The sequence below is a fragment of the Rattus rattus genome, chromosome 3, assembly GCF_011064425.1.
Source record: "Rattus rattus isolate New Zealand chromosome 3, Rrattus_CSIRO_v1, whole genome shotgun sequence".
In the NCBI taxonomy this organism is placed as follows: domain Eukaryota; kingdom Metazoa; phylum Chordata; class Mammalia; order Rodentia; family Muridae; genus Rattus; species Rattus rattus.
The window spans coordinates 63,150,512-63,167,152 of record NC_046156.1 but is presented as its reverse complement, the minus strand read 5'-3'; the positions used below and the strand labels follow the sequence as shown (position 1 = coordinate 63,167,152).

The following is a 16,641-nucleotide window of genomic DNA, read 5'->3' as shown; positions in this document are numbered from 1 at the left end:
ACTCTATGGGAATTCTGTGGTCTCGTCAATTAAACGTGTAAAATTAGCCAGGGTCGGGGGTGGCACATGCCTTTAATCCCAGCAGTAGGTAGGTGGATCTCTGTGAGTTCCAGGCAAGCCTGGTCTACAGAGTGAGTTCCAAGACAGCCAGGTCTACACCTGGCTCAGAGAAGAAGGGAAAAAAAGAAAGCCTAAAATTAGTTACAACATCAACAACAATGAAAAAGAAACAAAGTTGAAGGTAACTCTTTTGGAAGCAGAAGGTAGAGAAAGAACATGACTGTTTCCCAGCAACCCTCTCTTCCCAAGAAGAGACTGTGTCAGTGTCACAGGAATAAAGACTTTAATGGTTTGGCCCACAGGAGAAGCAAGGCAACCGGCAGCCTCTCTTCTCAGTGAGCTGTGTCCAAAGTCTGTGGGGCAGGTGGTGGGCTGGAAGTGAGGGGAGTATTTGTGACACAGGACTGGCCGCCTCCTGCAAACTCAAACCTCTTTCTGTTTCCTTCAGGTGGCAATTCCCTCCCTATAAGTCACAGTGGAGCTAAGTTGAGGGCAGAGAAGGAATCACTGTCCCAATCTAGGCAGGAGAGTAAGGGTGGGACTGGGCATGTGTGCCACAAGGGTGCCATGGGAGGGACTGTGTGTTTCAGTCAGTCCTACAAACTTAGGGGTCCCCTGCAGTCCCTACCATCTCCATCCTCTCTCAGAGGTCACATCTGGTGACTGTGCTGGTCAGGTCCCTAATCCTTTCACAGTGGCTGGGCTGCTGTGGGAGAGGTGGAAGCTGGACACCTCTGTCACCTCTGGCACAGGGAGGAGAGGTGACAAGGAACAGCAGGGCAGTAGGTCAGCCTCGAGTGCTACATCCCCGCTCCCCCAGGAGCCAATAGGTCCGAACCTTGCCTTTGCCCTGGAGAAAATAAAAAGATTAGGCGGGTTAGGGAATGGCACACCCACTCCCCCAAATCACTTGAGATTTTAAGTTACGGGCGTGGCCTTGGGATCCTCTGGGGTCTAAGGAGTCCTTCTCTACCTTCATTTCCACATCCCCTCGGAGCTCCAGCTCGAAACCATCGAACTCTTCCAGCACAGCCTTGGTCTCTGAAGACAAGTGGATCTTGAGGGCTGGAGAGGACAGGGGAGGAGGGTGAGGAGCACCAAAGACGGGAGCAGCAGGGTGCAAGCAGATGAAGACCAGGAAGCATGGCGCTTGCTTCCTTTAGCTCAGGAAGCCCCAGATGAGTCTTGTGAAGTGTGACTGCATAACATACACATACCTATACAACACACGCGTGTTCTCCGCAAGAGCAGGAAGAGCTCTAAACTGCTGAGCTGACACTCTGGGCCTTCCCAGCCCTATTTACCTCTCTTTTGAAGTAAGAGCTCATGTTATCTAAACTGACTCTGACCTCCTGACCTCCCTGTCTCCATTTGCCATGTGCTGGAATGACGGGCGAACATCACCAAGGCTGGTTTATGTGCCGTAGGGGATGGAACCCAGCGCTTTCTTCCTGCTAGGCAAGCACTCTATGGAGTGAGTCATATTCTCAGCTCAATGGACACTTTTTAAGCCATCAATCTCCAGACGAGACTCAATTCTGGAAGGGATTACAGAGCATCTTTTTGACTGTGGAAAAATACTACGGCCCAGGATTGCTTTTCAGACTTACCCAGCTCCCGAGGGGGCGTACAGCACTGGTTAGGAACCCACACTGCAGATGCTGTTCCAACTCAGTATGGAGCTCAGCTTGGATTAGTTCAGATAACTAAAACCAATGTCCTGTGTCTCCCTAGTGTGTAAAAGGCCCTCAGTGACAGAGCTTATTTCAAAAGGGTGAGTGCTGTCTGAGGGTTTAACTCCACTCTTCTCCACCTGAGTGAGATTTTAGACCCCTCAAATAAGCAAATAAAGCACTCACAAAGTTTCTAGATTCAGTGGGGCACATGGGAAACACTATGTGAGTTGTTGAGATCAGTTACTTGACTTAGTACACTCTCTCTCTCTCTCTCTCTCTCTCTCTCTCTCTCTCTCTCTCTCTCTCGTGTGTGTGTGTGTGTGTGTGTGTGTGTGTGTATGCACCTGGAAGCAGAGGTGTGAATTCTGAGTGTCTTTCTGTTAGTGTCTGCCACAGGCTCTCACAGAGGTGGCTACACATACATTTATTCCTAGCACTTGGGAGGAGTGGCAGGCAGAATCTCTGAGTTTGAGACCAGAGGGGTCTACAAATTAAGTCCAGGACAGTCAGAGCTGCTTGTTACACAAACAAAACAAGAAGGGGGGGAGGGAGAGGAAGAGGGGGAGGGGGAGGGAGAGGGAGGGAGTGTCTGTCTCAAGACAAAATAACAAACCAAAAAACAAACAAACAAAAAATTGGACCTGGTGAAACAATTCTGTGACCTGAGCGTTTAGGTTAGGTGCCGGCCAGAGGATCAAGTCAACCTTGGCAACTTGAGATACTGCCTCAGACAATAGCCACATACACAAAACTAGAGGAAACAGGGGACAAGATCGAGGGATGGGTGGAAAGGAGCATTTATTAGATGCCTACTGCCTACCCAAAGAATTGTGCTAGATCTTTTACAATCCTGAAACAGAGTTACTGCTGTGTGGAGGAGCTGAGGCCCAGAAATGAGAATGACAGTTTGTCACATGCTTGGCGTTTTAGATTACATTTTCTCATAATTTTTAAATGTATTTATTTATTGTGGGTGGGGAAGACATTTTCAGACTTTGTGGATTGTTGTTTGGTTTTTGTTTTGTTTCATTAGGCAGGGTCTCATTGTGTAGCCCTGGCTGTCTGGGAACTCACTCTGTAGACCAGGATGGCCTCCAACTCAGAAATCCACCTGCCTCTGCCTCCTTAGTGCTGGGACTAAAGATGTGCACTCCTACTCTAGCACATTGTAGTTTTTAAAAATAAAATGTAAAATAATGTTTATCCATTTACTGTATGTATACATATATTCATGTGGGTATGTGTTGAATACATGGAAGTCAGAGGACAACTTGTAGAATCCATTCTCTCCTGGTACCATATGGGTTCCAAGGATCAATCTCAGGTCACCAGACTTGGCCAGCAAGCACCTTAACCCAGTGAGCTACCTCACCAGCAAAACACCTATCTTTGTGGGTGTATTAGTACATTAAATAACTATCATCATCATCATCATCATCATCATTATTAAATAGACTTTGTTTCCCAAGCTGATGGCTTAGGCCTGTTATTCCAGTTACTTGGAGAATAGAGCAGGAGAATTATAAGTTCAAGACCAGCCAGAGTTGCTTAATGAGATCTATATTAAAATAAAGAATATAAATATCTTATATCACATACCTCAGTGTTAGGCCACTTGTTAAAAATCTCTAAAAAGTGGGATTGTGTTAGATTGCTTTGCTCAGATGTAAGCTAATAAAAAGTGCTTTGAAAAACATTTCTGGTACCTAAGTAAGCTTTTGGGGCTAAGGTGGGCTTAGTGCATTTTTTTTTTTTTTTTTTGGTTTTTTTTTTCCGGAGCTGGGGCCCGAACCCAGGGCCTTGTGCTTCCTAGGCAAGCGCTCTACCACTGAGCTAAATCCCCAACCCCGGCTTAGTGCATTTTTAACCCCCACCCCCACCCCACCCCCACCAATAGTCTTAATTTACAATGTGGGAGTTATGTGCATACGGGAAATCAGGGTAGGCAGAGGAGGCAGGAGCAAGCTGAGGAACTAGGAAGGCATAAGCAGCAGGATGCACTGGGCAATCACCCTTCTCATTCCCTCCAGGAGGGCCATCCTACCTTCTCCATTAGACTCCATTCTTGAAGCTGTGTTGACTGTGTCTCCAAAGAGGCAATATCGGGGCATCTTTAGCCCTACCACACCAGCACACACAGGACCTAGGAGGGGAAAAGAAGGGAGCCGAGTCCAGGGAAGTTAGAGGAGTTAGGTGAGCACCCCAGAAGAGGTAGGAGTCGGGATATGTGGTCCCAGGGTGTGTGGTGAGAGGTAGGGGATAAAGGTTTAGTCTTGTTCCCTAGTTTCAGCCCTGGATGCCTTCTGTAGTCTGACCTGTGTGGATGCCAATGCGCAAGCGCAGCTGTTCCTGGGGCCTATGGCGGATGCGGAAGGAGCGCACAGCATCCAGTAGTGCAAGTGCCATTCGGGCCACCTCTCGGGCGTGGAGTTGTCCATTCCGCACTGGGAGCCCTGACACCACCATGTAAGCATCACCAATGGTCTCCACCTATGGGGGGCCGGGGGGGGGGGAAGAAGGAAGGACAGGAGGGCTGGAGCTTTCCTTGTGGCCGCCAACCCCAGTTTCTCTGTTCTTAGGTCCCCCTGTGTGTCTCTATTTTGTTCTCTCTCTCTCTCTCTCTCTCTCTCTCTCTCTCTCTCTCTGTTTCTTCTTCCTCTTCTTCTTCTCTTCCTCTTCCTCACTTCTCCTCCCCCTCTCTTCCTCTTCCTCCCCTCTTCTCCTCTTCCTCCCCCTTTCCCCCATTCTCCACCTCCTTCTCCTACTTTGGTTTCCTGTCTGTAGTTCTGGCTGTCCTGGAACTTGCTCTGTAGATCAGGCTGGCCTTGAACTCATTGAGATTTCCCTGCCTCTATCCCCCAAGTGGTAGGAATAAAGGTGTGCACCACCACTGCCTGGCCTTGTTTTGTTTTGTTTTGTTTCAATGTATCCCTCTGAACATTTTCTGACTGTCCATGTCTGCCTGTCCTTCCTATCCCTACTCAGAACCTCACCTTGTACACATCAAAGTTGTCTATGACAGCATCAAAACAGGTGTACAGATCATTGAGCAGAGTTACCACCTGGAAGACAAAGGAAGCCAAGAGAAATGGGGACTGAGGGCTCCCACCAGGGACAAGTGGGAAGGAAGTACTCACCAGACGACCAAGATGACCTACTTGGCCTGCTGCCTGTGGCTGAGCTCCAGCTTACCTGCATGGGTGTGCTTTCTGCTGAAAGAGCTGTAAAGCCCACAATATCACTGAAGTAGATGGTAACACTATCAAAGGCCTCAGCCTGGACGGTCTCGCCTCTCTTCAGCTGCTCAGCCACGGAGCTGAGGGGAGAGGGTAGGTAGAGACCAGAAGGTGAGGTGGGGGGAGGATAGGGCTATATGTTTATATGCGTGCATGCATGCGTGTGTGTGTGTGTGTGTGTGTGTGTGTGCTCTCATAGGCATGCATGTGTGCAGAACTCAGAACTCACTGAGGCAGAATCTGGTAAAGCAAGGCCTCAGCTTTGCGCTTCTCCTCCAGATAAGCTTGTGTTCTCTCCTCTACCAGTTCCTCCAGGTTGTTGGCATACTGTTCCATGCGTGACAGCAGGTTGTCCAGGATGTTGCTGCTGTTCTCCCTGAGGGCCGTGGGGTACAGGGGGGCAGATGAAATGAGATGACTGGTCCTGCCTGGCAGTGCCCACACTCAGGCACTCACCATGCCCGGCCCCACCCTTAGAGACACGGTCTCTCTAAGTAGTTATAGCTGGATCTGTTCACATTATCAGGTATTTTAGGTGAAAGGAACAGCTGGCCTTGAACCCATAGATATCCACCCGCTTCTATGCCCAGCTGGGTACCTTTTTTTTTTTTTAAAGATTTATTTATTTATTTCATGTATGTGAGCACACTGTCGTGGTCTTCAGACACACCAGAAGAGGGCATTCAGATGGTTGTGAGCCACCCTGTGGTTGCTGGGAATTGAATTCAGGACCTCTGGAAGAGCAGTCAGTGCTCTTAACCGTTAAGCCATCTCTCCAGTCCCCATGCTGGATACTTTATTTATTCTTATTGATCACAAATGAGTTTGAAGGAGGTGGAGAGGGAGAGAAGCAGGGTGAGCTGAGGACCATGACAGGCAGCAGAGAAACATGACTGAGAGAACCAGCCAGTGGGCATACTAGAAAAAAGAGACACAAGGACTGGGGTAGGAGCTTTTGAGTAGGATTGAGACTATGGGAAGAAATGGGAAAGGATTGGAGCATCTGGCCCATATAGTCTTATTTATCTTAAGTCTGGGGGTCAGTACAGGGCTGTGGGCAGGAAAGGGTGTGGGATGTCAATGTTGGCAGAGGAAGGAGTAGTGAATGGTAGGAGCTGTTGGGACAGCGAAATCATACAGCTGTGCAGACGCCTATGAGGCTGTGAAGGGCTGCAGTAGGCTGCCACTGTAGAAAAAAAATTTATAAGTGTGGGATTTATAGTGCCTGTAGTGGGGAGAGACCACTGACTTGTTGAACTTGCGCAGCGCCAGGCGGATCTGCTGAAAGGGTGGCCGCTCCTGTGGGTCCTCTGCCCAGCACCGCTGCATCAGCTGCCCCAGTTCCTCCAGGTGGCTCTGCAGATCCATGGAGGGTCGGAATGGGGGCTGCTCACCCCGAGTCACACGCTCAATGATCTCTGTGTGGAAGGGGGATGCGCTGAAGAGCAGCAAGCCTAGTTGGGCAACCGGCTGGGACAGGCAGGTGGGGTGAGTCCAGACCAGAGCACAGGGGTGAGCTGGTCACTGGCAGCCATGGCGCAAAGGACAACGAGTGGCTGACTCCCCACTCCAGAAGGAACAGTAGGGGTGTTTGGAGAGGTTCCTTCTCTGGAGGTGGATTCATCAAGACCAGCTGGGATATAGGCCATGTGATCCTCACCTTTTGGGCTGAGGTCCAAACCTTCCACATAGAAGACCCCACTTCTTAGGGCAATCTCCTGCAGGATGATACCAAAGCTGTACACATCCCCAGCTTGGGAGCCACGGGCAGGTGGCGAAGCCATTCGCAGGAGCTCAGGTGCCGTCCACAATTTTTCTGTGGATCAGAGGTCAGGAGTCATAGAAGGGATAAGGGATTTTACATTCTGATAGGAAATGCTACAATAAAAGAAAGACATTGGCTAGGACTCCTGTGGACACAGCACAGTGCTGAGAACCAGTGACCACTTAGTCTGACTTCCTTTTTAACCAATGAAGGTTGAGCATGGAGACGAGAGATATACTCAAGTCATGCAGAGGCTAGATCTCAGTGTCCCTTCTCAGCTGTGCTGGCAGCAGAGATCCTAAGGTCAAGAGTCAGACTCATGGGGCTGGAGAGATGGCTCAGTGGTTAAGAGCACCGACTGCTCTTCCAGAGGTCCTGAGTTCAAATCCCAGCAACCACATGGTGGCTCACAACCATCCATAATGAGATCTGATGCCCTCTTCTGTTGTGTCTGAAGACAGCTATAGTGTACTTATATATAATAAATAAATCTTTAAAAAATCAGACTCAGGGGTTGGGGATTTAGCTCAGTGGTAGAGCGCTTGCCTGGCAAGCGCAAGGCCCTGGGTTCGGTCCCCAGCTCAGGGGAAAAAAAAAAAAAGAAAAAAAAAAATCAGACTCACTGGCAAAGAGGGTGTGTCCTTGCTCTGGCTCCGGGTCTCTGAAGCTCTCAAGACCGTAGTCTGTGATCTTTAACACGAAGCGCCCATCTACCACACAGTTGGATGACTTGAGGTTCCCATGGGAACAAATGGCCCCATTGTGTAGAAAGAGCATTCCCTGGAACATTTAGGAAGGCAGGAGGGCTTAGACATGAGTATGACTTCCAACCATGCCCATCTCTTGCCTGGCATCCAGTGATCTCCTCTGGACTCACCTTGACAATGTCATTGGTGAGCGAGTACCGAAACATCCAGTCCAGGGTGATACTCTCATTCTCTAGAATGTCCTGCTGGGGCAGCAAGAGTCAGACCCCCCTGGGAGTAGGAGGAGGGTACAAGGGAGCTACTGGTGTAAGCTTGGACACTTGGATTTACTGTAGCGCCATGCCAGCCCCCAACTCCCATTTACAGAGAGGGCCAAGGATGGCCACAAAGAGGGGGCTTATCTGGGCTCATGGTCAATGGGGTAAGAGCCAGGGCTAGCCAGGGCTAGAACCTAGGCTTCTTCACACACTTCTTCTTGTCCCACTCACCTGTAGGCTCCCACGGGGACAGTACTCTGTGAGGATACAGATGTTGGGGGGGTCGGTACAAGCACCCACAAATCTTGTCAAGTGCTCATTCTGCACATCCCGCATCTGCAGATTGGGGCAGCATCAAGGCCCTGGCAGAGGCTTCAAACTTCACCAAGTCACATGTTTGTTCCGTTCTTTCTCGGAATTTGCTCCCTAACCCTTTATTTCCTGTACATGTGAGGACAACCCATCTGGTCCCTGGAGGGCCCAGTGATCTCTCATCTTATGACCGATCTCCTTCCTACCCTCAAGACTCATGGGCCCATCCCAGCTGTATAGATCCCTCCATAATCAGTTGGCTTACTCTCTTGGAGTACCCACCAAGCCCTTCCCAAGCCACCGCCTTGCTCCCCTTAATTACATGTTTAAGTTCAAACAGGACTTTTCGTGTCAACTCAATGCGTTTCCGGTTCACACGTTTCACAGCCACAAGGTTGCCCTGAGCAGGAAATGGAGAAGAAATGGAGACTTATTACTCAGGAGATGGCCTGAGACCCCAATCTGCTTCCGAAACCCATCCATGACAGCAGTTCTCTACCTGCTTCAAAAAGCCCATCCTTGCCCTGGGACTACCCCTGTTCCCTGGCAGGCTACCATCTCTTAGTCTTCAGACCACACTCCACCAGGGGCCCAAGATTAGCAGTCTTTCCCCAGACCTACCTTATAGTATGCTGTCTTGGCAAAGACTTGGAACTGGCCCTCGGTAGTTAGCAGGGAGCCATAATTGGAGCCTCGCTACAGAGAGAAACAATAGTCATCTATTGGCCAGCTCAGAGGTCATTCTGCATCCTGGAAGTTCTAGGTTCAATCACACTGTCCCTTATCTGTGTCACCCTCCAGAGATAGGGTCTTACGCTTTAGCTGGAACTTGTAGCAGTGCCCCAGACTCACCCTCCCAGGCTAGGATTGATTGCAGGTGGGAGCCACCCTCCTTTATGTATTTACTTAGACTATCTCCTTCGAGCTTTGAGAGAGCCTTGTTACAGAGGCTGTAACTATACCCTCATCTAAGACAATGTCAGGGTAAGCAAGTGAAGGCAGAACTGGGGGTAGACCTATTCTTTTGTTTGGTTTTGGCTTTACAAGACGGGGTCCCATTCTGTAGCATAGGCTTGCCTCAGACTTACAGCAATCTTTCCGTATTAACCTCCCAAGTCCTGGGTCCAGGTGAGTCACCTCATCTAGAAGCAGCTTCTGCTAACTCATCAGCCCTTGGGACTCAGCTGTTCCCATCCTACAGAGACAATGGTGTCCTTACCCCACTCAGGGTCAGCCGGCTGCCAGCGCTCCGAAGGTGCCTCTCCAGGCTGCTGGGCTGCAAGTCCTCCCAGCGCACCCGCCACAACTCTGAGACCAGCTCCTTTTCCAGCTGCATCTTCCTGGAATGTGAAGCCTGCACCTGAGCCCCTAGCCCTGGTGGGTGCTCCATAGCCCCTCAGAGTCCCAGCACATCCCACATGCTAAGAGATGCTTGAGGGAGTCCTGCTCTCAGAGCTGAGAGCTTGGGGCCTGAGAAATTCTAACTCACAGGGGATCTTATCCCGGGGGAAAAGTCACTTTAGTTTCTTCCTTTGGAGACTGGAGGCCTCTGGGTTTTTTTGTTTTGTTGTTGTTGTTGTTTATGAAACAGGGATCTCACTATGTGGCCTGGGTTGTCCCTATGTAGACCAGCAGGCTGGCCTTGAACTCACAGAGATCCACCTGCCTCTACTACCCCAGTGCTGGGAATAAAGCTTATGTGCAGCACACCCGGCCTCTACTTCATTCTTAATTATTACAGGATGCAGTGTCATCCTGAGTGTGGAAGTGCCTGGCGCACATGCTCAGTCAGCACTGCTCTCTTCCCTCCTCTTTCCTGTTTCCTTATCCCCACTCTGTACTTTCATTTCCACATGCACAGGGGTGAGAATTTGGGGTGTGTGGTAGGGGAGGGGTGGGTGGTCTCCCTCACCCCTCTTTTCTAGTCTAGGGTCAGCACCTAGCTCTCAGCGATTTGTTATCCAGAACCAACTCCTTTGAAGTTTGTTTGTTTGCTAGTTTGTTTTTTGGAGACAGGGTTTCTCTGTGCAGCCCTGGCTGTCCTGGAACGCTCTCTGTAGACCAGGCTGGCCTTGAACTCACAGATTCACCTGCATCTGCCTCTTGAGTGCTGGGATTAAAGGCCTGTACCACCATTGTCTAGCTACCTGAAGGTTTTAAACTACTGCTTTCTATCTGTCCTCAGCAAAGGATGCCAGATCCACACCAGCATCCGCTCTGCTCTGAGGTCACTTCCCAGCTACGTTGTGGCTTTAACCTGGCCTGAACCAACATGACTGATCCACGCCTTCCTGACTCCAATCTGGAGCTTCTGCCTCCTCACTGAGGGAATGAAAGACGCATTCTTTTCCCCGCATTAGGCTCCCTCCCAGGCCTACTCTCCTCCTGCTCCCTTCTCTGTGCTCCTGTCTCCCCAGCCTCACCTAACACCCCTGTGCCTTAACTTACCTGTATATGAAGAAAGACACAATCAGAAAGCTAATCAGAGAGAGGCTGCCCACCAAAGCCAGAACCTCCAGTGTGGAAAAGTGGTCTGTGGGAGAGTCCAAGTTGTAGAAGAGAGACCAGGGTTAGACGATAGGAAGGAGGAATCATCTAATAGTCAGTCAGGAATCGTCTGATATGATAAAGGAAGGGAAGTAAAGTCTGGAGCAAGGAAACCTCTGTTTAACTCCCCTGGGGAGGAGGCCGTGGCTCCACGACAGGGTTCCGGAAGCATGGGCCCGGGCACCTTGGTTGCAGGCTGGGTCCTCATTGTCAAAGCCACATTTAGGGACGTCAGGAGGTGGATATCCCAGAGGCCAGTATAATTTGTGTTCTGACACAGCCATCAGCTCCTGGGAAGTACCATTATAGTTCAGGACAACCTGAGGGAGAACAGGAGTGGTGAGTGCCTGTCGACCCCCTACCATCCTGCCTCCTGCTCTCGCCAATCTACTTCCAGGACCTGCATTTGGACCATGGACTACTCACTAGGTTCCTGCTGTGACTATCCATGAGTCTTCCAACCCATGGCCAGGGCACTAAGGGGCAAAAACTTGAACACTCACAGGTTTGCAGAGAAGCAACCATAGGGAACCGCATTGGAAACCCCAACCCTATACTCAGGGAGTTGGTATTGATTGCAAGGCAGAAATAATTCCTCAGTGTACACTTCTAGCCCTAATATGTCTCCTCCAGGAGGCCTTCACTAGTAGATCTGAATCTTGGTGCCTTTGACCCCTGTCCCTTCCTGTCCTCGCTACATTTACACAGCGGCACACATGCATTCTTCTTGGCCAGAGTCCCTGTCTCTGCTAGGATGGGGTCCCACCTGTCTTAGGAACTCAAGGGAAGGACTCTATGTTCCCTCTTCAGACTTGGGGTTCTCTGAGGGAGGAAGTTTGCGCATCATTTTGGCTGCTCCCAGACTGAAGAGTTAATTGAGCCTGCCTCATTAGTATCTCATAGCTGTCCAAAGAATAATCAGGTACCTGGTAGGGCTGTGGGGTGGAGTGCGGTTAGGAGGATGATAGGCCATTCTTGGCAGGCATTGTCTTCTTGGGGTATGTGTGAACTTACCCTGAAGGCACCCGTCTCTGGATCCATATCCCAGAGAGAGAAATCGGTGTCCCGATCTCCGTTTCTATCAATTTTCAGGTATCCTGTCACACCTAGGGCCGTAGGGGAGGAAGGCTGTGTTTTGAAATAATGGAGGTTCAGAGATGCCTTACATCATCCCAACCCTCCAACCCCCCTCGACAGAGATGCAGACACTAACATGGATATATGCACAACAGCGAAAAGGGCAGCCGTGGTGGCTATGGGAATGGCAGACAGCATGCAGAATTTTAGGAAACTTAAGGTACCCAGCTGGGTAACAGGCTTCCTGTGGTCTCCTGCTGGGACATCTAGGGCTCACTCTCACCTCCAGCCCCAAAGCAGCCCATTCCAGTTAATTCTAGGCCCTGACCTTGGAAGCTTCGGTTCCACATCCGCTGAGTGATGTTCTCTCCATCTGTGACAGTTCCCCCCTGTGCCAGAGTCTCTGTCACTGCCTGGACATAGAGCAGGAGCCCGTCGTGGAAGGAGGCTGGGATGATATTCTTCTGTAGAAGCAAGCAGAGCTCAGATAGGGCAGAGATAAAGGGCTCAGAGTGACAAACTGTAGCGTTGTGGGCAGGGAACTGGGGAGGGGTAGGGGGAGCTTGGAGGGGATAGAGAAGACACCCAAAGTCCACACAAATATGACTGCCTAAAAGATGCTTTTGCATCTACAATTCTCCCGACACCGAGTCATGCTAGAGAGAAAGATAGGGCAGGATATGCCACTTGCATTTTCCACGATGAGGACTTTATGTTCAAGGGTTAAACTTGCCACTGTCCCCCTCCACCATCAGGAGAGATACAGAAATAATAGGAAGGAAGAAGGGGAGATGGGATGCTGGAATGCCCGAGAGAGTAGGATAGACTGACAGAAAGCCATGAATTAGGGTCTAGAGAGCCACACTGGAGGAGCCTAGGACCCCCTCATACCAGGCCATCCTCCACGGTGAAGTTGAACTTCTTGTCAGCCAAGAGTTTCAGCTGCTTCAGGAATTCCAAGTACTCAGGATTATCAGGCTCTTTGTAAGTAATAATTTTGGCAGCCTAAGGAAGGAATCATCGAAAAGGGGAGTGGTAGGAGCTGACTCCAGTCCTTCCTGTATCCTGTCCCTATCATCTGGGGTCCTGCCTCTCAGACCGGCCTGTTTAGGTCGGGATCAAGTTGATTAGCTGGGTGTGGTAGCACAAGTCTTTAACCCTAGCACGCAGGAGGCAGAAGCAAGAGAATCTTTGAGTTTGAGCCCAGCCTGATCTGTGTAATAAGTTCCAGGACAACCAGTAATACACAGAGAGACTCTGACCCAAACAAAACAAAACAAAACAAAACAAAACAACAACAACAAAAACCAAGCAAAAACCAAAATAAATAATAAATATTAAATAAGACAAAGATCAAATTGATCCATGTGTCCTGCATGACATGGTCCTGTGGTTGAGCAAAAGGATTCAAACACTATCTAGTCCAGGGGTCTTTAATATCCTTTTACTCAGGGCTATAAAATAATCTGTTTAGCCTCTAGTCCTTAAATCCCACGAAGTTCATGGTTCAACTCTAAGACTATCAAAAACCTGTTTTCTGTAATCATTTCAGATACACAGGGGCAGAGTGCCCAGAAAGGATATGTCAACAACTTAAGAGTCCTGGGCTTCAAACCTCAGCACTCACCTGAAAGGCCTGGCGGGCACTCCTGTCCTGCCCATCTCCTCTTTCCCAGGGTTTCTGAGGAACAAGGCCCTGAGCACTCTTAAGGCTTTGCCCAAACACATCCAGGTGGAAGAAAACATAGTCCTCCCCAGTCAGGCCAGCATTCAGGGCCAGAAGCATCAGATTCCTGAAGGCATCCGGAGAACTGCAGATGTAGATAACTGAAGGAAAAGGAGGAAGAAGAGAAGAGAAGAGAAGGGAAGAGAAGAGAAGAGAAGAGAAGGGAAGAGAAGAGAAGAGAAGAGAAGAGAAGAGAGAGAGAGAGAGAGAGAGAGAGAGAGAGAGAGAGAGAGAGAGAGAGAGAGAGAGAGACCACATGAATGAACAGGCAGGGTACTAAAAGGGAGGGAATTCTGAGTTTGTAGTTTTTAAAGGACAGCAACTCCTGGCTCAGTCTGGGCCTTAGCAAGGGAACGGGAAAGATGGGAGAAGGTGTGCAGAATAGGAAGAGAGATAGGGGTGGGAGGAAGGAAGAGAATGTGGGGCAAGGTGTGTGCATGTGGGTGGGGGTGGGGGACCAAGACTGCAGGAAGAATCAGAGAATGGCTAGCGGGAGAAGGGACCCGAGAGCCTGAGAGCTTATGTGGGAGCAATAGAAGGAACCGGAGGAGAGAGACCGTGGTAGGGTAGAGCGAAAACTGGAGAGAGGAGTCGGGAAGCTGAGGGAGCAGTAGCGCTAGAACTAGGCCCTTCCGCGCTTAAATCAAGAAAGTTCGCAGCAGGAAGGTCACTTGAGACAGGACGGGAGGAGGAGAGGGTAGGAATGCAAACCCGGCGCGGAGAGAGGGAACTAGAAACTCCGAGGTAGGAAAGTCATATTGGGCAAGACTCTAAGAGGAGGAAGCCTGGCCCCTAAAGGAGGAATGCCAGGCCCGTGGACAGGCCGGAGATCAGGCCGCACGAGCCAGCTGTCCGGCGGGTGCCAGCCTCACCTCTGCCCTTTTGCCGCACGGCCTGCAGTAGCTTGGGGTAGTGGTCCGGGTCGCCCTCGACGAACTCCTGGTGATTCACTGTGATGTTGAGGCGCTCACGCACCCGCATGTACAGCCCCTCCACTATGAAGAAGCAAGGCCGGTCGTCGCCCAGCCGATCTGCATAGAGCACCAGCGCCTGGTGCTCCCAGCCCAGCCGTCGATGCAGCGCCGTCACGAAATCGCCCAGCTTGACATGGCTGGGTCCTGTGCGGGTGGTTAGCGCATACTCATCCTTGACCCCGATGCCCAGAGCCGGGGCGCCGGCGGTGAGCAGCGGCACCCGCCAGTGCGCGGTGAAGCGCCCTACCGGGGCAGCGGAGTAGACGCAGCCGGGGCCCAGGAACACCGCGGGGCTGTGCTCCCACTTGAGGTCCACCGCGGCCAGCGGTGCGGCGGTGTCCGAGCAGACGCCCGCCGCGTTCTCGCTGCTGCCCAGCACCATGCGGACCGTCCAACCCGGCAGCAAGTCCGGCCGAGCCTTCACCCGCGCGAGAGCCAGTTCCACGGCCGGCCCTACACGCGCCCAGGACCACGGGTACGAGGTGTTGGTCAGCGGCAGCACCACAGCCACCGTCAGGTCGCCCGCGTGGCCGCCCCGGAGTAGCAGAAGCGGCGGCAGCAGCAGCAGCGCCCTTAGGCGCGGACGGACGCGTCGGGAGCCCGGCATGGCCTCAGCGAGTGCAGCGACGGGGCAGCGCTGTCACCATGGTCTGCTCGCCATCCTCGGGCTCAGCGGCGAGGGTCGAACGTCCTGGGCGCCCGAGTCGTAGCGAGTGGGGAAGCTGGGGTGGGTTGAAGCCGCAGCCCCGAGGGCACGCTGCCTGCCGAGGCTGCGACGGTTCGGCCGTCGAGCAGGAGCGCTAAATTGGGAGCGTCCGAGAGCGGAGAGCGCTTCAGAGCAGGTGGGAGCAAGCACAGCACCCGAAGGGAGTCGGTGGAGAGCGAGGGAAGGAGAGGACGATCTAGAGAGAGCGAGGCGGAGAGGGAGCGCCAGCAAGGAAAGGGGAGTGTGCGCTCGCGCTTGCCCCAGGAGTGTGCCAGAAGGGGCGTCCGGCTGGCCCCAGTCTCCGGCCGTTCCGGGGGCGGGCGGGGGGGACGGGACCACAAGGTCCCGAGCCAGGCAGCGAATCCTCCCCTCCAGATTCTGTGACAAGAGAGCCGGGGGAACCAATCCTGACTCTTTAACTCCTTCCTCCCAGCCCTGACTACCGCTGGCTCCCCACCCTCCCGTGCGCCAGTTATTGCTGACCCTCTTCCCGCCCCGCTGTCTCTGCGCGAGGTTTCCCTCCCCTGGCAGCACCCGCGGGCGGGGCGCCTAGGCCGCGTGGGGACTAGGGCTGAGGAAGGAGGTGTGAGGAAGCTGCCCCCCGCCCTCTGTCCTATGCCCCCCTCGTCTACCTGACTCCTAGGGAGAGGAAAGCTTGTTTGGATCTTGGCCGGAAAAGGTGTGTGTGGCTAATAGGAGTTTGGGAGGGTTTCTAGAAAAGGCAATCAAGTAGAGGCGAGCCAGAGTCCGGGTTACCCAGTCCATCAATGAGTACCTCCCCTTTCTTCTTCGCCGCCTCCCAGATCGCGCAGATTAACTGAGCAAGATGACCAGGTGGGAGGGTGGAGTTAACTCTTTAATTCCCAAATACTAACGGAAACTGGGGAGAGAGGGTGGGTGGCTAGGGAAGAGATGTAACGTCGTGTGAGTGTTTTGTGTGGAAGATTATTAAAATGGGACTGTGGAGTTCTGGGTGGCAATGATCATGGGAAGAATAAATGAAGGAGCGAGTCTGGGGAACTCCAAACTGCTGGGCCTTTGGGACGGAACGGCATGGGATTAGTGTGCCCTCTAATGGTCATCCGGATTCATTAACCGTATTGCGCCATCAGCTTCGCCAGTCTTGAGCACAAACAGGAACTAAGATCAGCAAACATTTCAAGAGGACCAGCTATGTCAAGTGCCAGTTAAATGTTGACGGCATAACGATTTTATATATATAAAATATATGTTTTTGAGAACAAATAACCATAACACAATATACTTTAAGCACTGCAAAAGAGACAGGGATATGCCCAGAGACAGAGATGAGGGCTACTATCACCAAGGGTCAAAAGAAGAAAAGGGTATTTGGGGTTGGAGATATAACTCAGCGGTTAAGAACATTTATTGCTCTTCCAGAGGACCATAGTTCGATTCCCAGATACTACATCTAGTGGTTCACAAACAATCATTATTCCAGCTCCAGGAGATTCTATACCTCTAGGGTGAGTACGCACATACACACACACATATACACACACAGCATACAAACACATATGTATGACTTAAATTAATTGTAGTTAAGAAAGAAAAGAAAAAAGACATTATGTGGAGAG

General features: G+C 51.3%; 1 protein-coding gene across 1 annotated transcript; it reads right to left on the bottom strand.

Moving 5' to 3' along the window:
• Positions 1-326: 326 nt before the first annotated feature.
• On the bottom strand, positions 327-15,308 carry Npr1 (natriuretic peptide receptor 1). Its single transcript, XM_032897857.1, has 22 exons — positions 14,236-15,308; positions 13,265-13,464; positions 12,529-12,642; positions 11,966-12,101; positions 11,575-11,666; positions 10,745-10,880; positions 10,462-10,546; positions 9,233-9,353; positions 8,635-8,709; positions 8,336-8,413; positions 7,933-8,037; positions 7,615-7,686; positions 7,361-7,517; positions 6,633-6,788; positions 6,222-6,390; positions 5,202-5,348; positions 4,929-5,052; positions 4,730-4,798; positions 4,052-4,226; positions 3,781-3,879; positions 1,034-1,125; positions 327-910 (listed from the first exon to the last, which is right to left on the bottom strand). Exons 1-22 carry the CDS (start codon positions 14,942-14,944, stop codon positions 848-850), a joined length of 3,174 nt encoding a protein of 1,057 aa, XP_032753748.1. The 5' UTR covers positions 14,945-15,308; the 3' UTR covers positions 327-847.
• Between the last annotated feature and the right edge of the window lie 1,333 nt (positions 15,309-16,641).

Bases quoted from the DNA above. Each gene is read 5' to 3' on its own strand.
- Npr1 (XM_032897857.1), bottom strand. From the start codon at position 14,944: ATGCCGGGCTCCCGACGCGTCCGTCCGCGCCTAAGGGCGCTGCTGCTG. The intron at 7,687-7,932 runs GTGAGTGGGACA...CTGCCCCAGCAG, and splicing joins GTCCCCGTGGGAGCCTACAG to GACATTCTAGAGAATGAGAG. The intron at 6,391-6,632 runs GTGAGGATCACA...CCTTCCACACAG, and splicing joins TTTGGACCTCAGCCCAAAAG to AGATCATTGAGCGTGTGACT.